Raw genomic sequence first — 26,078 nt, forward strand, 5'->3', positions numbered from 1 at the left:
GCTGATTTTTTTGGTATTTTCACCAGGCATGTCAATGGCCATATTCCTCCCACGGACAACAGGTGTCTCCCCGGGTGCCTGACTTAAACAAACCACCTCACCATCAGAATCCTCCTTGTCAATTTCCTCCCCAGCGCCAGCAACACCCATATCCTCCTCATCCTGGTGTACTTCAACACTGACATCTTCAATCTGACTATCAGGAACTGGACTGCGGGTGCTCCTTCCAGCGCTTGCAGGGGGCGTGCAAATGGTGGAAGGCGCATGCTCTTCACGTCCAGTGTTGGGAAGGTCAGGCATCGCAACCGACACAATTGGACTCTCCTTGTGGATTTGGGATTTCGAAGAACGCACAGTTCTTTGCTGTGCTTTTGCCAGCTTGAGTCTTTTCATTTTTCTAGCGAGAGGCTGAGTGCTTCCATCCTCATGTGAAGCTGAACCACTAGCCATGAACATAGGCCAGGGCCTCAGCCGTTCCTTGCCACTCCGTGTGGTAAATGGCATATTGGCAAGTTTACGCTTCTCCTCCGACAATTTTATTTTAGATTTTTGAGTCCTTTTTTTACTGATATTTGGTGTTTTGGATTTTACATGCTCTGTACTATGACATTGGGCATCGGCCTTGGCAGACGACGTTGCTGGCATTTCATCGTCTCGGCCATGACTAGTGGCAGCAGCTTCAGCACGAGGTGGAAGTCGATCTTGATCTTTCCCTATTTTTGGAACCTCAACATTTTTGTTCTCCATATTTTAATAGGCACAACTAAAAGGCACCTCAGGTAAACAATGGAGATGGATGGATACTAGTATACTTATGGATGGACGAGCGACTGCCGACACAGAGGTAGCTACAGCCGTGGACTACCGTACTGTGTCTGCTGCTAATATAGACTGGATGATAATGAGATAAAAATAAAATATATATATATATCACACTAGTACTGCAGCCGGACAGGTATATATATTATGTAATGACGGACCTGCTGGACACTGTCTGTCAGCACTGCAGACTCCTAAAGTAAGCTATTAGTATCAAGAAGATAGAAAAAAAAACCACGGGTAGGTGGTATACAATTATGGATGGACGAGCAACTGCCGACACAGAGGTAGCTACAGCCGTGGACTACCGTACTGTGTCTGCTGCTAATATAGACTGGATGATAATGAGATAAAAATAAAATATATATATATATCACACTAGTACTGCAGCCGGAAAAGGTATATATATTATGTAATGACGGACCTGCTGGACACTGTCTGTCAGCACTGCAGACTCCTAAAGTAAGCTACTAGTATCAAGAAGATAGAAAAAAAAACCACGGGTAGGTGGTATACAATTATGGATGGACGAGCGACTGCCGACACAGAGGTAGCTACAGCCGTGGACTACCGTACTGTGTCTGCTGCTAATATAGACTGGATGATAATGAGATAAAAATAAAATATATATATATATCACACTAGTACTGCAGCCGGACAGGTATATATATTATGTAATGACGGACCTGCTGGACACTGTCTGTCAGCACTGCAGACTCCTAAAGTAAGCTACTAGTATCAAGAAGATAGAAAAAAAAAACACGGGTAGGTGGTATACAATTATGGATGGACGAGCAACTGCCGACACAGAGGTAGCTACAGCCGTGGACTACCGTACTGTGTCTGCTGCTAATATAGACTGGATGATAATGAGATAAAATTAAAATATATATATATATATATATATATATATCACACTAGTACTGCAGCCGGACATGTATATATATTATGTAATGACGGACCTGCTGGACACTGTCTGTCAGCACTGCAGACTCCTAAAGTAAGCTACTAGTATCAAGAAGATAGAAAAAAAAACCACGGGTAGGTGGTATACAATTATGGATGGACGAGCGACAGCCGACACAGAGGTAGCTACAGCCGTGGACTACCGTACTGTGTCTGCTGCTAATATAGACTGGATGATAATGAGATAAAATTAAAATATATATATATATCACACTAGTACTGCAGCCGGACAGGTATATATTATGTAATGACGGACCTGCTGGACACTGTCTGCAGAATGCGTTTATAAAAACACCACACGACGAGTGTTTAACTTTTTCAGGCAGACAATCACAATATACTGGTGGTCAGCAGACAATCACAATATACTGGTGGTCAGTGGTCACTGGTCAGTCACACTGGCAGTGGCACTCTGGCAGCAAAAGTGTGCACTGTACTTAAAATATGTACTCCTGCTATAACTGCTCCCCAGTCTCCCCCACAATTAAGCTGTGTGAGCAGTGAGCACTCAGCACAGTCAGATAAAGATATACAGTATTACATATGATGCAGCACACTGGGCTGAGCACAGATATGGTATGTGACTGTGTCACACTGTGTATCGTTTTTTTTTCAGGCAGAGAACGGATTAATTAAACTGGTGGTGGTCACTGGTCACTGGTCACACTATCAGCAAGTAGTACTCCGTCCTAAGCAGACAATCACAATATACTGGTGGTCAGTGTGGTCACTGGTCAGTCACACTGGCAGTGTGGCACTCTGGCAGCAAAAGTGTGCACTGTACTTAAAATATATTATTTATGTACTCCTGCTCTAACTGCTCCCCAGTCTCCCCCACAATTAAGCTGTGTGAGCAGTGAGCACTCAGCACAGTCAGATATACAGTGTTACATATGATGATGCAGCACACTGAGGCTGAGCACAGATATGGTATGTGACTGTGTCACACTGTGTATCGTTTTTTTTCAGGCAGAGAACGGATTAATTAAACTGGTGGTCAATGGTCACACTATCAGCAAGTAGTAGTACTCCAGTCCTAATATGCTCCCCAAAATTAGTAAATACTAAATAGTGTCTCTAACTCTCTACTCTCTTCTCTATAAACGGAGAGGACGCCAGCCACGTCCTCTCCCTATCAATCTCAATGCACGTGTGAAAATGGCGGCGACGCGCGGCTCCTTATATAGAATCCGAGTCTCGCGATAGAATTCGAGCCTCGCGAGAATCCGACAGCGGGATGATGACGTTCGGGCGCGCTCGGGTTAGCCGAGCAAGGCGGGAAGGTTCGAACCTGCCTCGGACCCGTGTAAAAAGGCTGAAGTTCGGGGGGGTTCGGATTCCGAGGAACCGAACCCGCTCATCACTACTATACATAATGCATTGACAGGAGTAAAAGACTCCTATATGTATTTAACACAGCATATCTCCGGGAATCTTCTTATCATGCTAAAAAAAATAGAAGGAGCATTAAAACTAATTAGATGTTTGTCAATTTATATTACCTTGAGACGAGAGGCAAACACACTTATCGCTGCATGCTTATCAACACTTATCACAAAAGACATTTCCCCAGTTATACATAGCAGAGACCTTTGTACTAGCCATGAATTTGTGTTTTCAAGGTTACATCGTCAGTGATATACAGTAGGTCTGATCTCCATCAGCATCTATGATATACAAAATCTGATCTTGGATAGTGATTTATAAGGTCTAATCTCCATTAGCTACAATGATATATAGTACAAGTTCATTTATGTAACAGATTTGCCAGCAGACCTTTGATTTAAGATGATGCTTTTATTTAGATATAAGATGTGTTCAAATAACATGTAGGGTTGCAGTAAGGGACAAGAAAATATACAATATACTTAAATAATACAGAATTCCAGGAATAGCTGTGCAAGGTGTACAGAAAGCTGAGTACATGGAGACAAGGAGAAAAGGGTATCAGGATATTAGGATTACAGAAGTACCAGGTGTATAGGATATCCAATACAGAATGCCAGAAGTATCAGTGTATAGGATTCCAAAAGTAAACTGACTCGTAATTCAGGGTGGCAGAAGTATCAGAAATAACATATACCAACGGGTAATATTTACTAAAGTGAGGGCTTATAGAAGTGGCAATGTTGCCCATAGCAACCAATCAGATTGTAGCTATTATCTTCTAGAAGCTGGAGGATAAATACAGGTTGAGTATCCCTTATCCAAAATGCTCGGGACCAGAGGTATTTTGGATATCGGATTTTTCCGTATTTTGGAATAATTGCATACCATAATGATATATCATGGCGATGGGACCTAAGTCTAAGCACAGAATGCATTTATGTTTCATATACACCTTATACACACAGCCTGAAGGTCATTTAATACAATATTTTTAATAACTGTGTGTATTAAACAAAGTTTGTGTACATTGAGCCATCAAAAAACAAAAGTTTCACTATCTCACTCTCACTCAAAAAGTCCGTATTTCGGAATATTCCGTATTTCGGATATTTGGATATGGGATACTCAACCTGTAATAAGTAGATTCTGATTGGGTGCTATGGACAATATCTCCACTTCTATAAACCCGCACTTTAGTAAATATACCTTCAGGAGTTCTGAATGCAACAATTACAAGAGTATATGACACCAGGAGGTCATAATACCAGAATTCTCAGGAGTACAAGATACTTTACCATCAGTTTAAACTGACAGGAGTAACTTTCGTACAAGATACTAGGAGTTCAAGATGCCACTTGTACATGTGTTCAGAGTTTTATAAGCACCAAGAGTACAGAATACCAGGAGTCCAGGATTCCAAAAATTCTAGGAGTCATGGGTATCAGAAGTTCAGGATAAGAAGAGTAATGTGAGAACAGAATAACAACAGTACCAGAAAGGGAGATCAGGGATACATAGGACAAGGCACAAAGAATATAAGAAACTAAACAAGTGCTCAGAGTGGACTAACAGGTTAAGTTAAATATGCCAAACCACCACCAAATGTTCTGTACTAAATCCAGAGCCAGGCTTTCCCACCAGCGGCCATGTACAGCAGGAAAGTACAAGTGGATCTAAAGGCAAACTCTGAGAATTGCAATAAGAAATATGGTAGAGTAGGTCTAATTTGCATTAGCTTTAGAGATACAGAAGATATGGCCTCATCTAAATTCACCCATATAAAATGCCTTCATTAACTTTTGTAATATAATAGGGGTTGAGTTCAGAATGCCGGCAGTCGGGATGCTTGTGGCCAGAATACTGACCGCAGTGTACTTAACTTCCTCCAATGCCCCCCTAACCCTAACCCACCCTTCTCACAGCCTAAACCTACCTTCCGCCTTGCAGCCTAACCCTTTCCCTCCCCAGGTGAGCCTAAACATAATACTCCCTTACCACAGCCTAAACCTATCGCCCCCTCCCCATAGCCTAAACGTACCCCCCGACAGCGCGGCTTACCTCTCCGGGGGCCCGACAGTGTCTCAGTCAGGATCTCGGGGGCCGGCATGCCAGTGCTGGGATTGTGATCCCTGTTGGGATTCCAGTGCTGGCATAATAATCAGTGTCGTGTATTCCAGCATCTTTATTTTGACTGCCGGGATCCCGACTGTCGGGCTCCTGACCAGATTGCTACAGAAGATGTTTCTCTTTTAGCTGTAGTGATAGAGGATCTGATCTCTATACTGTAGCTTATGTAATATAAATGTGTAGCTAATCTATCAGGTTTTGTTTTAGACTGTTAGTATAGTCCACTTGGACTAGCAGCTGGTGTTTATGGCAAGTGATGGCTGGACAGGTTGGAAAGGAGGTTGGACATTTGGGGAAGAAAGGGTAACATTTTATGAGGTGATTAATTATGAACCATGGCTTTAAATCCGGTGCTGACTTCTTCAGCTTATAACCATTTGTTATCTTCCCTAACATTGAGTTCACTCATCTTTCAAACTTCTCTCATTCTATAAGTACTGTCACAAGCAGTTATTAGCATTTTATGCAAGGGTACTACCTATAAGAGAATAATATGTAGGATAAAAAGGTTTGTAATTTCTGATGTAGCTATTTCTGATGTAGCTGCCACTAATTTGTATTTCTATTTAGGAACACTGTACAGCATAACTGAAATGTATTATTCTTTCTGTGTTTTTCTCTATCTGGAACATGTTTGCACTGGTCTGTGCCCTGAACTTGCGCCTAAATCATCTGTTTTTATCAACTGACATTTTACTGCCTCTTCCACTGTCAGATTCATATTAAACTTGGGAAACAAGGGCACAAACATGATAGCGGAATCATATACTGTATTAGCTGTTTCCTTTTTAATCAGTTCCCAAAGTCCAGCAAAAGCATAGAGTATTGTATGTTCCTGAATGGTTAAAGAGCCTTCAACAGATACAGTATTCTGGAGTCATTTCCTCATTTGCATTGTCCACTACTCATTGACTTTATCTACATGCCAAGGCTGCATATTGGGCTGGCACCAACATCATACAACAGTCTATTTAAGGCCAAAGACAGCCAATCTTTCTGCATTTTTCATTTCTGTGTGAATAAAGTAGTGATGTGCACCGGAAATTTTTCGGGTTTTGTGTTTTGGTTTTGGATTCGGTTCGGCGGCCGTGTTTTGGATTCGGACGCGTTTTGGCAAAACCTCCTTGAAAATTTTTTGTCGGATTCGGGTGTTTTTTTTTACAAAAAAAAACTAAAAAACAGCTTAAATCATAGAATTTGGGGGTCATTTTGATCCCATAGTATTATTAACCCCAATAACCATAATTTCTACTCATTTCCAGTCTATTCTGAACACCTCACACCTCACAATATTATTTTTAGTCCTAAAATTTGCACCGAGGTTGCTGCATGGCTAAGCTAAGCGACCCAAGTGGCCGACACAAACACCTGGCCCATCTAGGAGTGGCACTGCAGTGTCAGACAGGATGGCACTTAAAAAAATAGTCCCCAAACAGCACATGATGCAAAGAAAAAAAGAGGTGCACCAAGGTCGCTGGATGGCTAAGCTAAGTGACCCAAGTGGCCGACACAAACATCTGGCCCATCTAGGAGTGGCACTGCAGTGTCAGACAGGATGGCACTTAAAAAAATAGTCCCCAAACAGCACATGATGCAAAGAAAAAAAGAGGTGCACCAAGGTTGCTGGATGGCTAAGCTAAGCGACCCAAGTGGCCGACACAAACACCTGGCCCATCTAGGAGTGGCACTGCAGTGTCAGACAGGATGGCACTTAAAAAACTAGTCCCCAAACAGCACATGATGCAGAGATAAATATATATATATATATATATATATGCAGTAGATGAACTCCGGCACTCCAGTCCTCCCCCTCAGGGTGTACCTTGCTCAGGTGCCTTCCCCATGGAACCAGTCCCTGACATGTGCAACTTAAAGAAATAAGAGGCGGCACTCAGAGGCTTTGAAATCAGTGAAAAAAACTTATATTCGCGAGGTCAACGTTTCGGGGACCACCTCCCCGTCTTCAGGACAAACACACAGTGCAACAGTGAAACTTAAATACACACTTACCCCCCTCCTCCTTTCGGTCTCCCCGCCAGCGCCCGCCGCAGCCACGCCAGCCGCACTTCCTGTCCGGCATACTGTATACATCCCTTGGGTGGAAGTGATGTTGCGGTACCTTGCTGGCCGCGTGACCATGGCAACGCTGGGGGGGGGGGGGGGAAAGAAACAAGTGCACACATGAATTTCTGTGTTCCATGATATTGGAAAGCCCACATCTATTTCCCACACTTTAAAAATATATCATAAAAACATTAAGCTGAAATACAATAAATACATCCTTAAAACCTGTGGCAATAAATATGAGCAGCATTTATCAAAACTCCCATACATATGTTCACCTTGCCCCCCTCCTACCACCTACATAAAAACATTTTTGTGATTAAGACCTGTGCATCACCCTAATTAGTTGATGCCAGGATATATGATACCTAGTGTATTTGTGCACCAACCCGCACCTAAACTACTGTGTATCCTAAAACAGTGCTTTGTATATAATTTATTGTGAAAAGGTATTTATCACAATGAATTATATACAAAGCACTGTTTTAGGATACACAGTAGTTTAGATGCGGGTTGGTGCACAAATACACTATGTATCATATATCCTGGCATCAACTTATTAGGGTGATGCACAGGTCTTAATCACAAAAATGTTTTTATGTAGGTGGTAGGAGGGGGGCAAGGTGAACACATGTATGGGAGTTTTGATAAATGCTGCTCATATTTATTGCCACAGGTTTTAAGGATGTATTTATTGTATTTCAGTTTATTGTTTTTATGATATATTTTTAAAGTGTGGGAAATAGATGTGGGCTTTCCAATATCATAGAACACGGAAATTCATGTGTGCACTTGTTTCTTCCCCCCCCCCCAGCGTTGCCATGGTCACGCGGCCAGCAAGGTACCGCGACGTCACTGTCCGGCATACTGTATACAAGTGATGTATACAGTATGCCGGACAGGAAGTACGGATGGCATGGCTGCGGCGGGCGCTGGCGGGGAGACCGAAAGGAGGAGGGGGGTAAGTGTGTATTTAAGTTTCACTGTTGCACTGTGTCTTTGTCCTGAAGACAGGGAGGTGGTCCCCGAAAAGTTGACCTCACAAATATAAGTTTTTTTCACTGATTTCAAAGCATCTGAGTGCCGCCTCTTATTTCTTTAAGTTGTATATATATAAGTTGTAACACTGTAAGGGTGCAAGGTGCCGTTTCCTGGGGTATATGGCAGCACGCAGCAGCTGAGGAACAACACAAGTCCAGTTTCTGGTACAACTGGCCCCAGCCAGTTTTATTGTACAGAAAATAAAACAAACACCAAAAGAAAATACCTTGCCTGTCCGGTACTAACTAAACACAAGATGTTCCTAACTATCACTAAACAAAAAACACAGAGTTTTCCAGCAAACACTGTATAGCTCACTTGTATCAGGAAGCGTGTTTCTCTCACAGAGATCCTGCCGTCTTCCCAGGCAGTCTGCCCACCCTAATCAGGCCAGCAGCTCTATAACACTCTTACACAGCTGAAAGCCTGATTAGCCTTCTGTGAGGCCAAAGACCCGAACTGGGCCCAATGTCTGGAACTTGCCCCATCTCTCTTTCAGGGCCCTTACCCAGCTTTTCCAACAAACTGAAAAGGTTCTAACAAAACAAAACATATTCCTAGAAGTTTTCATTTTTCTAATACATGTAAGACAAGAACCTGGGACAAACATACCTGCCCTCAAACACTATCCCAGTGTTCTTGTCACATATCCCCCTCCTCTGTTTCGACCTAGGGGCCGGAACACTTGTAGCCCCCAAACAGAAGATACGGGACAATGCATCTGCGTTGGCCAATTGTGTACCCGGTCTATGTTCGACAGTAAACTTAAAATCCTGCAACGCTAGAAACCATCTAGTTACACGAGCATTCTTGCCTCTATTTACATACATCCATTTTAAAGGGGCATGATCCGTCACTGGTCTGAATTGTCTACCCAAGAGGTAATATCTCAAGGTATCTAGTGCCCACTTAATGGCCAAAGCCTCCTTTTCCACAATGGCATTCCTTTTTTCATGCTCATTGAGTTTCCTACTCAAATAAATGATAGGGTGTTCATCCCCATCTCTGGTTTGGGACAGCACAGCGCCTATCCCTACCTCTGAGGCATCTGTCTGTACCACAAATTCTTTTGAAAAATCTGGTGTTATCAATACCGGTTGTGAACACAAAGCCACTTTTAACGCTTGGAACGCTTTTTCTGCATCAGGGTTCCATTTCACCATATTTGACTGCTTCCCTTTGGTTAGGTCTGACAATGGCACCGCTGTGGTCGCAAAATTGGGAATAAACCGTCTATAGTACCCAGTTATTCCCAAAAAAGCCCTTACCTGTTTTTTATTCACTGGACGAGGCCAGTTTTGAATAGCATCAATTTTATTCAATTGGGGCCTAATTAGACCTCTGCCTATGGTGAAGCCCAAGTATTTGACCTCCTCCATTGCGAGGCAGCACTTCTTTGGGTTAGCAGTTAACCCTGCCTCTCTGATTGAGTCCAGTACTGCTTGTACTTTAACCAAATGGGACCCCCAGTCTGTACTGTGAATTACCACATCATCCAAATAGGCAGCTGCATATTTTCTATGGGGCCTCAAAATTTTATCCATCGCCCGTTGAAAGGTTGCTGGAGCCCCATGCAACCCAGAGGGTAACATCTTATACTGGTACAGCCCCTCCGGAACCAAAAAGGCTGTTTTTTCTTTTGCGCTGTCAGATAAAGGTATTTGCCAGTAACCTTTGGTCAGGTCCAATGTGGTGAGAAACCTAGCTGTTCCCAGCCTTTCTATAAGCTCATCCACATGGGGTATGGGGTACGCGTCAAACTTGGACACCTCATTTAACTTACGAAAGTCATTACAGAAGCGTATGCTACCGTCGGGCTTCGGGATGAGAACTATGGGACTGGACCACTCACTGTTAGATTCCTCTATGACTCCAAGTTCTAACATGGTTTTAACTTCTTTAGTAACAGCTTCTCGCTGAGCTTCAGGAATCCTATATGGCTTTAAATGAACCCTGACCCCTGGTTCTGTGACAATGTCATGTTTTATTATGGTCGTTCGGCCAGGCAGCTCTGAAAATATCTCCCTATTTTGGATGAGAAATTCTTTAACCTGATTGTTCTGATCAGCTGATAATGTCTCTGACACCTTTACTGCGGGAAGCAACCGAGGTGAAGACACCGAAGGGCAAGGCTCTGCTGACAGAGACAACCTGTCTTTCCAGGGTTTGATTAAGTAAACATGGTAGATTTGTTCGGGTTTTATCTTTCCTGGCTGGTATACTTTGTAATTAACCTCATTCACTTTTTCCCTAATCTCAAATGGACCATGCCATTTAGCTAGGAATTTGCTTTCCACAGTGAGTACCAAAACAAGAACTCTATCTCCAGGAGCAAATTCCCGTATCTTGGCACTCCGGTTATATACCCTCTGTTGAGCACTTTGGGCCTGTTCCATGTGCTCTCTGACAATAGGTACCACGGCTGCAATCCTATCCTGCATTTGTGATACATGTTCAATAACGCTTCTATAAGGAGTGAGCTGTCCTTCCCACGTCTCTTTGGCAATGTCCAACAGCCCTCTGGGGTGTCTACCATACAACAAATCAAATGGCGAAAACCCCGTAGAGGACTGAGGAACTTCTCTGATGGCCATTAACAAGTAGGGCAACAAACAATCCCAGTTTTTCCCATCTCTCTCAACAACCTTTTTTAACATACTTTTTAATGTTTTATTAAACCTTTCCACCAACCCGTCTGTTTGGGGATGGTAGATGGACGTCCTGAGGTGAGTGACCTTAAATAATTTGCACAATTCCTTCATGATCCTTGACATAAATGGAGTACCTTGATCAGTCAAAATTTCTTTTGGTATTCCCACTCTACTAAAAACCTGCACCAGCTCCCTAGCTATTGCCTTGGTTGTGATAGTGCGTAAAGGGACAGCCTCAGGAAATCGAGTGGCATAGTCCATAATTACCAGGATATACTGATGGCCCCAAGCAGACTTTAACAAGGGCCCCACGAGATCCGTGGCTATTCTGTCAAACGGGACCTCTATAATAGGCATGGGAACTAGTGGGCTCCTGAAATTGGGTCTAGGGGCATGATTCTGGCATTCAGGACAGGAAGAACAATATTCAGACACTTCTTTATAAACCCATGGCCAAAAGAACCTATGTAAAACTCTTTCAGTGTTTTTTTCTGCCCCTAAATGTCCTGCGGTAACGTGACTATGAGCTAAATCTAGTTCTGTTCTCCGATAAGGCTGGGGAACTACCAACTGTTCCACCACATCCTCACCCCTTTTGACAATGTGGTACAAGAGCTCATTACAGATGGCCATGTGGGGATACGTAACCCTGTCACCTGGTACCACAGGTTCCCCATTAACAACCTTAACATTCTCCCTAGCCTTTATTAAGGTAGGATCCTTTAACTGTTCAGATGCAAACAGATCCTTCTTTACCTCCAGGTCAGGCACGCTTTCAGTTCTAACTACTATGTCTCTGTTCCCAGCAAGAGGGTACTCACTGGACTCCCCATCTGTCACTTCCCCAGCCAAACTAGCAAAAGGCAAAGGGTCAGAAAGTTCCGAAGACACACGTACATCCATAAAATCACCGGTGTTATCAACTGGCTCTTTACTTCTCACATCTGTTGATAACCGTGATTCCCACAGTTTCCAAAAATGAGGAAAATCCCTCCCTATTATGGCCTCATGCACCAAGGTGGGGACCAGTCCTACTTTAACAATTGCTGACCCACAACAAGTTTCTATATTCACTTCAGCAGTGACATAATGTTGGGTATCCCCATGTATGCTAGTTACCCCAAGTATTTGCTGGACCTTTAAGGGGTTCACTAACCCAGCTTTCAGGAGGGTAACTAAACTTCCTGAATCTAGCAAGGCCTCTACCCGGTTACCCTCTAAGAACACATCACACATTTGTTTTTCCAGCTCAGGTGAAGGTACCACAGTACAGGCTAACCTAGCAAAGAAAGACATTCTGCGACATTCAAAGGCAGCATCAAATTGCATGGGTTCTTGCGTGACTGGGCAATTGGCAATAACATGACCTGGCATACCACACCTAAAACATTAAACCACATGATTATCAACCCGTTTGGGCAGCATAGACCGTTCTAGCCCCATTGGCCTGTCTCCAGGGCCAGTGTTTACAGTCTCTCCTGCCTTGCGTTCTCTTATCCGCCCAGCAACATTTTCCCAAGGAACAGTCTTACCAGTCTTTACTGAAGGGCGCTGTCGAGGATCTATGGGTTGCTGGGTGGTCATAAGTAGTTCCTCTGCTGCCAAATACCTCTCTACCATGTCCACTAATTGGTCAGCAGTACCCGGGTTTCCATGGCTCACCCACTTGCGCAGGACCATGGGCAAAGATCTCAAGTAGCGGTCCATGACGACTCTTTCAACCATCTGGGGACCAGTTAATGTCTCTGGCTGTAACCATTTTTTTGTTAGCTGAATAAGGTCGTGCATCTGGGAGTGAGGAGGCTTCTCCATGGCGTACACCCACCGGTACACCCGTTGTGCTCGTACTGACAGCGTGACTCCCAGGCGGGTCAGGATCTCAGTCTTTAGTTTATCATAGTCCCGAGCCTCAACAGGGCTTAAATCAAAGTACGCTTTTTGGGGCTCACCTGACAGGAAAGGTGCCAGCAGACTGGCCCACTGTGCTTTCGGACAGTTCTCACGCTCGGTAGTCCTTTCAAACGTGGTCAGGTAGGCCTCCACATCATCAGCCTCTGTCATTTTCTGCAGGAAGTGACTGGCCCGTATAGAACTAGAGCTGGTCGGAGCACTGACGGCCACATCTCCAATCCGGGCTGCAAGGCTCTGCACCACTTCTGTTAAGGCCTCTCTATCCTGACGCTGTTGCCTGTAAAGTTCGTCAACAGCTGCCTGCTGTTGTCTCCTATTTTCCTCCATTGCCACCTGCTGCTGTCTTTTGGCCTCCTGCTGTAGTCTCCAATTTTCCTTCATTGCCACCTGCTGCTGTCTCCTATTTTCCTCCATTGCCACCTGCTGCTGTCTGTTGGCCTCCTGCTGAGCCGCTGTAGCTTGCAGCAAGGCTTTAAGCAGTTCCTCCATGTCGACAGATTTTTCAGGCGGCTTTGTAGCTGCTCTCACCCAGGACATATATCAAACCCTCAGGGGTGAGTCTCAGCAACTTCACACTGGGCTGTATCTGCATAAACCACCATTTTCTGCAGGCCTCATAAAGCTGCTGCTTTCACTTATGCGCAGAACGGACTGCTCGCATTCTCCACCAAGTTGTAACACTGTAAGGGTGCAAGGTGCCGTTTCCTGGGGTATATGGCAGCACGCAGCAGCTGAGGAACAACACAAGTCCAGTTTCTGGTACAACTGGCCCCAGCCAGTTTTATTGTACAGAAAATAAAACAAACACCAAAAGAAAATACCTTGCCTGTCCGGCACTAACTAAACACAAGATGTTCCTGACTATCACTAAAGAAAAAACACAGAGTTCTCCAGCAAACACTGTATAGCTCACTTGTATCAGGAAGCGTGTTTCTCTCACAGAGATCCTGCAGTCTTCCCAGGCAGTCTGCCCACCCTAATCAGGCCAGCAGCTCTATAACACTCTTACACAGCTGAAAGCATGATTAGCCTTCTGTGAGGCCAAAGACCCGAACTGGGCCCAATGTCTGGAACTTGCCCCTTCTCTCTTTCAGGGCCCTTACCCAGCTTTTCCAACAAACTGAAAAGGTTCTAACAAAACAAAACATATTCCTAGAAGTTTTCATTTTTCTAATACATGTAAGACAAGAACCTGGGACAAACATACCTGCCCTCAAACACTATCCCAGTGTTCTTGTCACAATATATATATATATATATATAGGGATGCTGCTGGATCGGCACTCTACATGATAGTGATAACAAGTACCTGCGTGCCCTTGTGTAAATAAATAGTCCTCTAGATACTCTCCTGGCAGAGAGAGCAAAACACGGCACTGCAGGGTTTTCAAATAGCTGAAGTTTAATTCAACGTTTCGGGACCCAAAGTCCCGTCGTCAGGAAAATATCATATTTTCCTGACGACGGGACTTTGGGTCCCGAAACGTTGAATTAAACTTCAGCTATTTGAAAACCCTGCAGTGCCGTGTTTTGCTCTCTCTGCCAGGAGAGTATCTAGAGGACTATATATATATATATATATATACTGGTGGTCAGCAAAATTCTACACTGTCGTCCTACTATAATACTGTGCACAACTACAATGCAGCACAGATATGGATAGTATACTTGACGACACAGAGGTAGAGCAATGGACTACTGTACCGTACTGTTATATATATACTGGTGGTCAGCAAAATTCTGCACTGTCCTCCTACTATAATACTGCGCACAACTACAATGCAGCACAGATATGGATAGTATACTTGACAACACGGAGGTAGAGCAATGGACTACTGTACTGTACTGTACTGCTATATATATACTGGTGGTCAGCAAAATTCTGCACTGTCCTCCTACTATATACTGCACACAACTAAAATGCAGCACAGGTATGGATGGATAGTATACTTGACGACACAGAGGTAGAGCAATGGACTACTGTACTGTACTGCTATATATATACTGGTGGTCAGCAAAATTCTGCACTGTCCTCCTACTATAATACTGCACACAACTACAATGCAGCACAGATATGGATAGTATACTTGATGACACAGAGGTAGAGCATGGACTGCTGTACGTACTGCTATATATATACTGGTGGTCAGCAAAATTCTGCACTGTCCTCCCACTATACACTGCGCACAACTAAAATGCAGCACAGGTATGGATGGATAGTATACTTGACGACACAGAGGTAGAGCAATGGACTACTGTACTGTACTGCTATATATATACTGGTGGTCAGCAAAATTCTGCACTGTCCTCCTACTATAATACTGTGCACAACTGCAATGCAGCACAGATATGGATAGTATACTTGACGACACAGAGGTAGAGCAATGGACTACTGTACCGTACTGCTATATATATACTGGTGGTCAGCAAAATTCTGCACTGTCCTCCTACTATATACTGCGCACAACTAAAATGCAGCACAGGTATGGATGGATAGTATACTTGACGACACAGAGGTAGAGCAATGAACTACTGTACCATACTGCTATATATATACACAGGTGGTCAGCGAAATTCTGCACTGTCCTCCTACTATATACTGCGCACAACTAAAATGCAGCACAGGTATGGATGAATAGTATACTTGACAACACAGAGGTAGAGCAATGGACTACTGTACCGTACTGCTATATATATATACTGGTGGTCAGCAAAATTCTGCACTGTTCTCCTACTATATACTGTGCACAACTACAATGCAGCACAGGTATGGATGGATAGTATACTTGACCACACAGAGGTAGAGCAATGGACTACTGTACTGTACTGTACTGCTATATATATACTGGTGGTCAGCAAAATTCTGCACTGTCCTCCTGTTATATACTACAATGCAGCACAGATATGGAGCGTTTTTCAGGCAGAGAACGTAGATATTTGCAGCACACTGAGCACAGATATTTGCAGCACACTGAGCACAGATATTTGCAGCACACTGAACACAGAAACTGAGAGAACGCAGCCACGTCCTCTCGCTATCATCTCCAATGCACGAGTGAAAATGGCGGCGACGGGCGGCTCCTTATATAGAATACGAATCTCGCGAGAATCCGACAGCGGGATGATGACGTTCGGGCGCGCTCGGGTTAACCGAGCAAGGCGGGAAGATCCGAGGCTGCCTCGGAACCATGTAAAATAGATGAAGTTCGGGGGGGTTCGTATCTTGACGAACCGAACCCGCTCATCTCTAGAATAAAGGGCATCTAAGGCAGATAACAAATAGGTGCAACCCTCAATAGTGACACTGCGGTGACCTATGCCAGCCACCTTAATGCTAACCACTATGCAATTTCTCTTGTAGCTATTCCACTGAAATCAGAATTGGCGTATGAGATATTGGAAAGGGGCAAAGTTCGTTTCTGGATTGAAGCCCAAAACCTGTCTGCTGAAACAAGCTATAGGTTTGTTGTGAATGATATGGAGGTTAAAGACAGTGAGGTACGTATATCTTTTCCTTCCACTTTTAGACATTTTGTAAGTGTTTGATGTGCTGCTATAAGAACTGAGATATTTCTATATACTTGCACTGCAACTTCTTGCTGCAATGGAATCGGATATGGGTCCCTTATGAAGAATCACACAAAATGCTGTTCAATACAATACGATGATTGAAAACACAGTTGCTAAGCACAAACAGCAAATCCAGTCTTCCAAAATATAGTCTTTTCAGAATATAAACTGTTAATGTACAGCAGTAGCAACAAAACATTATTGTAATATTTTCTTTGCCAAAAGGAAAAGTGTAGGTATTTGGGTATCGATCTGTATAATAAACCACAGCTAATATTGATCGCTTACTTAGTCTGTAAATATATTTGTGTTTTCCCCTTAAGGAGTAGATGTAATTATTGTTTTCTTTCTCCCTAAAGCAATGCCTCTCTTTTTATAACATAACAGGATGGGTTTCTTATACAGTAGGCTTGCTATTATATTGTACAGTAGATAACATGCTTTCCAATTCATATGAATGTATTATCAATGAGTACAGATCAGCAACAGTAATGGAATAGCACAGCTGTCTGTATCTAGATGGCCAAATAATAATATAAAAATATATATATATTTATATGCACTTCATCCTTTCTTTTTGTTAATTACTATTGCATAACTTTATACTATATATAACAGAATATAATGTTTTTAATTTATATAAGTAAAGTACTTCTAGGCAGAGAACCCAGCATGGAGAAATGAATCACATACAGTACCTTAATTATCAATAATATCTTATTGCCATTAATCTAGTATATGGTTGTTCTTTTTTCCCTCATAATGAAACATTTTCTGTCTCTGTTTTCTGCTATATTCTGTTAGTGTTCAAACTAGGCCTCAAAATAACTGAATATGGGGGGTCATTCCGAGTTGTTCGCTCGTTATTTTTTTTCGCAACGGAGCGATTAGTCGCGAATGCGCATGCGCAATGTCCGCAGTGCGACTGCGCCAAGTAAATTTGCTATGCAGTTATGAATTTTACTCACGGTTTTTTCTTCGTTCTGGTGATCGTAATGTGATTGACAGGAAGTGGGTGTTTCTGGGCGGAAACTGTCCGTTTTATGGGTGTGTGCGGAAAAACGCTACCGTTTCCGGGAAAAATGCGGGAGTGGTTGGAGAAACGGGGGAGTGTCTGGGCTGACGCTGGGTGTGTTTGTGACGTCAAACCAGGAACGACAAGCACTGAACTGATCGCAGATGCCGAGTAAGTTTGAAGCTACTCAGAAACTGCTAAGAGGTGTGTAATCGCAATTTTGAGAAACTTTCGTTCGCAATTTTACTATGCTAAGATACACTCCCAGTAGGCGGCGGCTTAGCGTGTGCAATGCTGCTAAAAGCAGCTTGCGAGCGAACAACTCGGAATGAGGGCCAAGGTCACCTTTATTCTCTAACAAATCTCCCAGCTGTGTTCTTCTACAGGCTCATACACAGAACCAGGGGCTGGCAAGCAACTTTTAGCCTGGGGGCAAATACAAGCATGTGGCCCAGGCTTTCCTAGTGAATCTCAACAGAAAAGCACATTTAGGGCAGTATCCTATTAGCTAATAGGATCTCCAGGAGCTATCCTATTAGCCTCAATGCTGACTCCCTTTGCCCCCGATGCTGGCCATGATAAGGGGCCTCTGGAGCCACGATAACACATGGGATTGGGGAGTCATCCCTGATCCCATGTGTTTTCATGCAATCGCGGGTCCAATTTCGGCCTCTAATTGGATATCGTAATAATGACATTTGATCAGCCGAAAATGCATTGGGGCTAATAGGATACCACCCTTAAATGTTAGGTTTCTAGTGCCATTAAAATACTTGTAAACACTTCTGGAATTATAATCCACTGTTTTTAATGCCACCTTTTCCACTGCTGTTTTTACTAGCACTTTGGATCTTGCTCTATTTTTTGTTTTTCTGCATAATTTTTTTTATATCTATAGGGATATTGTCATCAGAATGTTTCAGGGTTAGCACAAACTGGAGCCAATTTAGTGTATTTCTGTATTCTTATCTTAAAGAGCAATAAGGCAGCAGGTACATTAACACAAAATATCACGAAAATAAATATATCTACTGTAAAATAACTTTCATTAGCTACTTAGGCTGGTGTACCTCTCTAATATAGATAACTCTGATGTTTTAGTATTCTGATAAATTAACAAATCTTGTCGAGCAGCTGAATAGTTTGTTACTTTTCCTGAGAAAGAGTATTGAAGTGAAATAAGTGTGGGGAGAATGTATTTTTACATGAGTTATGTCCCCCTTACTCTTATGAATAAGCTAAACGGCTTATCTGTCTGAGAATCAGGGAAATTCTTCATGTTAAAAATCACGAATATGCCAAACCTGACTGTTTTTTTGGTCAGGTATGGGGAATCGAGTTCTTCAACTTATTGAATAGTCACAATTCCCGACCCAGGCGTCAGGAGATCAGTAAATTACGACAATCCATTGCGGATGTTTAGGGACCTTTAGAGAAGGGATGAAGATGACTTTTGCTAAAATCTATCTAAGCAGTGACATGATACAGAAGAAATATAATTCAGGGAAATACTGTAGGATAGTGGACATTTTGATGTCTGGCCCTATTTCCAAAATATGTAACTGATCTTTTCTTACAATTACTTTCATTGCCAATAAACTGCTGCCCACTAGATAATGTGTTCTATAGCCTATGCCATAAACAAGGACGCTTCTAGGGAAGAGGAGGCCCTTGTGCAGACTTTGTCTGGGTCCCCTCCTTTCTAGCCGGCAGCAATGTAGACTCTGAGCACTTGGGTCATTAGGAGACCCTAGCGCTGTCCATGAGTCTACTGCGCATGCACAGGTATCTAGGAAATTGGCACAGTGGCCATTTTCCCAATGATTTTCTTACTATGCAACACAAAAGTCGGGAAATTGGCTGGATTGTAAGTATTGAAAAAAAAGAAGGGTATATTGTGTGCAGTGTGTGCCCCCCTGGACCCCAGGTGCCCGTGTGCACCGCACACACTGCACCTATTTTAAATATGCCAGTGGCCATACACTCATACTCCATGACCTTTCTGACATTACGCGTGGCCGCACAGCTGGCCCAGACCAGCATCTGAGCTGAGTGCTGCTAGTGCTCATTGCTGCCTGGCAGGAAACAAATGTGTGCATGCGCATACTAATCCCGCAAATCCTGGGATTGAAAGCCAAACTCCAGGCAGTTAAATCTCAACATTTTTGAGCCAAAATCCCATGATCCTGCCAATTCTGAGATTGGCCTCCCTACTCTCCGCACTGCATGTGCTGGGTGTGCTGTGTGGGCAGGAACTGTATGGTGGCAAAGTGATCATATAAAACCACTTTGACTTGTATGAGTGCTGTGGGCATAAATCAGATATCTGTGTGACTATAAAAACAGGCTTCAGTAGCTGCCCTTAACTAAAGCCACTTTGTGTGTGACTCAGAATAAGACTCTTTATGTATTATCTTCTTATGCATATAGAGCTACTACGAGGATTGAGGAGCATAGAGGAGGAAAGTAAGGGGCCTTAGAAGCATAGAATGTGATGACAGATAAAAATATTTGGCCCATCTAGTCTGCCTTGTGTACATGCAAACACTTAAACACTATGATTAATTTGTTGTTGGGAGCCAATTAACCTAATAGTATATTTTTGGATTGTGGGAAGAACCCCTGTACTAGGAGCAAACCCTCGCAAACACGAGGAGAGTATACAAACTTCACACAGTTAGGACTGTGCTGGGAATCGAACCCATGACCTCAGTGCTATGAGGCAGTAATGCTAACGATTACACCGTCCAACTCCTCCTCCAGGAATGCCCCCAGGGGACGGTTGTGCAAATTGATTGTAATGAGGGAAAGTATGGAGGAAAAAGTGTAAAAATACTCACTGACCTCCCTATTTACATTTGTACTGTACATAGACCTCTTTGGAAGTAAATATGTCTTAGCAGAATTTATAGCCATGGTTTACAAGTAGCAGAACTAAAGTACAAAGGGACTGACTGAGTTGGGAGTTACTGTAAGGAAAAAAAGAGCAAGACACTTTGTACCTTGGTAGAACCATGTTGCATTGCAGGTGTGCCATAAAAAAGGGCAGAGAGATTTATATGTGAGAGGGGCGTTTCCAACTAAATTGTAATGTAAAAATAAATCTGTCCAGCATTTGTAGTCTTCATATAAAAGCAGCCAGTATTTACCCTGAATGCAAAAGAAAAAAAATGTACTGTACTTGAACCCATGCATTGCTACATGGTCTGCTCTAGATACAAAGTTACTTGTTTTTTTTTATTTGCTCTCTCCAGTCTAAGAATCAGCCCCATAAAGCAAATAGGTTAAAAGAGGAATTAAGCTGTATTTTCTTATATATTTATAGCCTGTCTCTAACCGAAGGAACACAAGCAAAATGTCAGCATTTACTTTAGACCGTGTAAAAAAAAAGTTTAGATGTATGAAAAAAAAGGAAATTAGAATTGTGTGAAGAAAACTCAGCCTTCATGCAAGGTCTTGTTGTATTGTACATTCTCGTCCAATTAATAACACTCATAAAAAAAATTGCAATTTTTTTAAAGGAGCACCTATGTAAATTATAAAAAAAAATTGCATATAGTAAGACTCATAGTAATTGGTTGTTTGTAGTGTTTTAGGTGGTCTTTTTCTATTCACATACCTGTATACATGTTTATATATAAAGCCATTGTTTTGTATCTCACGTTTTATAGAGCCACCGTATTAAATTTGATAGATCCACTGGTACTATTGAGATGGTAATGGACAGATTTACACTTGAAAATGAGGGCACATACACAATACAAATGCAAGATGGTAAAGCCAAGAACCAATCATCATTAGTTCTCATTGGAGATGGTAAGATGTTTTCACTGGCTAAAATTAATGTATCCATTGTATCCTACACTATAGTGTGATTGTTACCATTTTATTAATCTGCTACCTTTTGGCATTACACATTTCCATTTAGTTTTCCAAATAAGCCTTTGATGTACATCATTTGAAATGGTGGTTAATAAGAGATGTGCTAGGTCAGACAGGAAGCATTACTTCATACTAATTACACTAAAAACCTCTATTTTATAGATGTGTCTTCATACTCTTAGCATTTATAGGCCATATGGCGCAAGACGCCCCGACATGACTGAGCCATTCCGAAATGTAGCATACAATCTTTTTTTTTTAATTATATACAGCGAAATAGCACTCACCATGTACTAGAGATAACAAACAAAAGAGAAGGCACAACAAAGTGACCCCCTGGCGCTGATTAGTAATTTACAATTAATGCGTATATATGTCTTATAGTGTTTTTAACCCTTTAAAATTTATTTGTTTTGGAGAATCTAAAAGCAGCTCACTGTAAATATGGGGGCTTCTCTACCCCCTTACCACAATACTCTTAGAAAAAAAGAAAAAAGAACAGAAGCGCTAGTAGATTCCTTATTAAAAGAACTTTTATTTTTACTTTTTTAGCTATTACTAAATAGCTCCTTAACTTACCTATATTACACATTAAAGAGTTTTGCTTTATATAGTGTTCTAATGTACTAGAGATGCTGAGCTGTGTCTTTACCTGCACAGCAATTCGTTTTAAATACATACAAAATAACAGATGAAGCACAGCGGAACGTGGTGTGAGATAAAGCTGTGGCTGCTGCATCGTCCTTCTTATACATTTTCAGACTCATTCGCACACAGATGTACAAATGTCATCACATCAAATTGATCAGTGCAACCTAGCAAAGTAGTTTTGTCACTCCCAGTTTTATTTGTGCAAAAAAGATGCACATTTTCAGGAAAAAAGAAGCTTGGAGAGGCCAAGGCACCAGCACCTGGTGCTCCAAGGATTGCTGTTAGGCACAACTGAAGAAACATCTGTTCATTGATTTGTATAATAATGTATAATAAAAAAAAAGTGTCTGACGCATTGTTTGACGTTAGAGCACCAGAACCTTTTTCATTAGAGATAACATTCAATGTCCCAATTCTAGACCTTCCTGTGGTAAATCCATAAGACCTTTAATTTAGTAAATGTGGGAGGAAAATGTAATATTTTGGGAAATATACCAAGTCTCCAGGGACAAGATGCGCTGTAACATCACTTACAGTAAACTAGGGTGATCAGTAGTTTACTCACAGGCAGCAATCTGTCAGACTTATAGGAGGAAATTCAATTATTTGTTGTAAATTTTTCCACGAAAAAATGTCTTTCTTGATATTTTTCACAGAAAAATGTATCTGTTTTCACGTGAAAACACAGAGTATCCAGGATAAGTTCCCAGATCCATGTATTTTTTTGATCAGGGCAGATATGCCCTCATGGATTGTTACTGGGATGCATACAAACCATGGCAGTGTTGTGTATACAATGTGTATGCTACACTAGGCATTAACTGTAATTGGAGCTACGTGCGCATGCGCCCCACTGAAGTAAATAGGAGTTGACTAGTGAAGCGTATGCAGTGTCATGCCATGGGACATACACTTCACAGTCCTGCTACAGTAAGCTGCTGAACATAGCAATGCTGTAGCAGGACACATCTGTATCAGGGATGTGTCTCCTACCTCCGATCAGGTGAAAGAAAAAGCCCAGATAATGCCAAAAATTGGGGACAATTGATTAACCCCCCCCCACCCCACCCGCCGATCAATTAGCCGTGGTATTTTCATATTATTTTACTTAACCACTTGCCTAGCATAAATATATGTGATATATGACTGCAGCCAGAGTACGTTACCTGGCAGGTCGCATCACATACAGTATGTCGGTACTGTCCAGCTGTGACACCCTGTCTTTAATGAAGGAAATATGTACTGCACAAGTGCATAATGGACTTCCTCCTGCTGCTGCAGCTCACTGTGACCACCATCACTCCCAAAATCATGCCCCAGAATGCCTTGTGATGGCATTAGTTCCCATCCCCAGCAAAATTATGCTGATCTCTGTGTGTGCAGAGATCATCTGCAGCAGGGGGAGTTGAAGAGAACTCCCCCCTGCCCCACGCGCTCTGCAATAAGGAGAGGGGTGGGGCTGTAATGGTGGGGGGGGGGGCAGGGGGGCAGGGGGGGTAATAGGGGTGTAATGTTTTGGCATGGGGGGAGTATATGTGCTATCTAAATAAAATATTTAAACAGGAGGGGGCATTGACACTGGGGGTGAAGGTGGGGGCACTGCCATTAGAATCTATTACCACTAGAGGGGTGGGGGTAGATGGCGTTGGGGACCTTTTTCTACTGTAGGGGTCTATTTCTGATAGGGGGTGGGAAATAATTATACAATGGGGGCCTATGGACACTCCCTAGGTATATTTTGCAAATAGGTATTTTTTACAATGGGTACTAATGTAAAACACCCCCTATATATATTTATTAAAATAAAATATTTAAATATTTTATTAAAAATACTTTTTAAACTTTTTTTTTTTAAATTACAATCTCTGGGTATTTTTTTTTTGTAAAAAAAATCGTCAGGTAAATGGTTAAGTTGGGTGCAGGAAGGTGGTATCTGTGCAAGTACGTATTATACTGTGTTCAGAATATAGCATTTTTAAAACAGTAAATTGAAAGTCTTTATTGATTTTCAATAAAATCCTTAAACTGTATTCCTTCAATTTGTAAGCATGTAAAACCAAGTGCTATATATTAAATAATCTTCCATGGCTAGATGTGTTTTTTCCTTTGGACTGATTGGCAGGTCTGATTCATAGGGACACATACAAGACAATCTGGGAGAGCACAAACAGTAAAACACACCTGAAAGTCATTTCTGTATGATTTAGCCTTCAAGCATTAAGCATTTCTAATGCAATATCATTTGACCTGATATATTGATTATACTTATTTGGTTAACACATGGGGACCATTGATAGAACTGATAATGGCTTGTTTTAGTAACATAGATATCTTTTTACATGTTGCTTCTTAATATTTGCAGCGTTCAAGGCGCTTTTGGCTGAAGCTGAGTTCCAGAGGAAGGAATACATTAGGAAACAAGGTATGATTTGCAGATACTGTAAATGTTGCACAAATAAGTTACAGTAAAGGTGCATACACACTGTTTTTGCCCAGTGTGTATGCTAAGCGATGATGTGAAAATTGCTGGCCGGAAAATCGCACAGTGCATACACACTGAGCGATTTTCACCCGGCCCAGCGATTTTCACGGGGGTGAAACCACTTTCCACAGTAGGAGACTGTGGAAAGTGGTTCACTCGGGCGGTAAAACAGGACGACGGCCAGCGGCGGCCAGCGGTGATGCGGGAGCACGCATCAGCACTCACCACTCATCGCCCGGCCATACACACGAGGAGATTTTGAGTTCAAAGTAGCCGAAGACGCCAAAAATGAGCTACTTTGAGCTCAAAATTGCCCAGTGTGTATGCACCTTAAAGGCTGAAGCTACAGTAAATGTTAAAGATGCTGCATGTGAAAAAAGATTTTGACATCCTCTTGCAGTCAAGCGGTCTGTGGTGGAGAGTGAACAGGAGTAATAAATAGAGCAGATGGCTGGGTTAAGACCCCATAGGCAACAGACTGGCTAGGGACCTCTTCCCCAGCATTCATGTGTTATAAAACTCAGAAGCATAAACTCTTATTTAGGTGGGAGTGTAGCTTGTCTAATGGACTATGATTGGAACTTGTGAGAACATCACTACATTTTTTAAAATGAAACAAAAATGGAAAGAGAATAGAAATGAGCTTCTTCAATGGAGTTTCAAGAGTTAAATTGTTATCCATATTATACCTGATTTAAAGAGGCAGATTCATTAGCATGGTGGAACTGAAGTAAATCATACAAAATTATCCTATAAATTTATCCTCCTGTAATTGCAGGAATTCATCATTTAAAATGGAATTTGAACACACACCATTACACTTAACGTAAAGTGGAAAAGTAGCGTCTATTCATTCCTTTATGCAAATAGCTCTGATGAAAGCACTTCATGTTCCTCATCATAGCCAACATTTTAAAATGAGTTTCATGCAGTTTTATAGAACGTAATCATTCATACATTTCACAGATTTAATATAACAGAGTTGATCATTTTGATTTGATGCTATCATTCAATATGTTCTGTTTCCCAGTGGCTGTAAAGAGATATACTGTATTGTGATGTTGCGAATTACTGTAGCTTCCAACACCAGGCATCAATTCCCTTTGCTGTACATCTAGATCACTATTTGCATGAGTGGACAGACTGGATACTTAGGATTACCAACATAATATGCATATATATTTGCACATATGTAGGGTTGTACATACAAGTTGCAAGAAAAAGTATGTGAACCCTTTGGAATTTTCTGGATTTGTGCATAAATTGGTCATAAAATGTGTTCTGCTCTTCATCTAAGTCACAACAATAGACAAAGACAGTCTGCTGAAGCTAATACCACACAAACAATTATATGTTCTCATGTTTTTATTGAACACACCATGTAAACATTCACAGTGCAGGGTGGACAAAGTATGTGAACCCTTGGATTTAATAACTGGTTGACCCTCCTTTGGCAGCAATAACCGCAACCAAATGTTTCTTATAGTTGCATATCAGACCTGCACAATGG

At 42.1% G+C, this 26,078-nt stretch overlaps 1 protein-coding gene across 2 annotated transcripts in view; it reads left to right on the top strand.

The window, feature by feature from the left end:
- MYOM2 (myomesin 2) overlaps nt 1-26,078 on the top strand; it is a 226,877-nt gene that overhangs the window by 160,934 nt on the left and 39,865 nt on the right. For both annotated transcript variants that reach the window (XM_063916675.1, XM_063916676.1), the window contains 3 exons: nt 16,330-16,466; nt 21,225-21,369; nt 24,449-24,508. In XM_063916675.1, the coding sequence (XP_063772745.1) occupies nt 16,330-16,466; nt 21,225-21,369; nt 24,449-24,508 (342 nt within the window). The remainder of the gene's footprint in view (nt 1-16,329; nt 16,467-21,224; nt 21,370-24,448; nt 24,509-26,078) is intronic.

The sequence above is a fragment of the Pseudophryne corroboree genome, chromosome 4 (genome assembly GCF_028390025.1).
Source record: "Pseudophryne corroboree isolate aPseCor3 chromosome 4, aPseCor3.hap2, whole genome shotgun sequence".
In the NCBI taxonomy this organism is placed as follows: Eukaryota; Metazoa; Chordata; class Amphibia; order Anura; family Myobatrachidae; genus Pseudophryne; species Pseudophryne corroboree.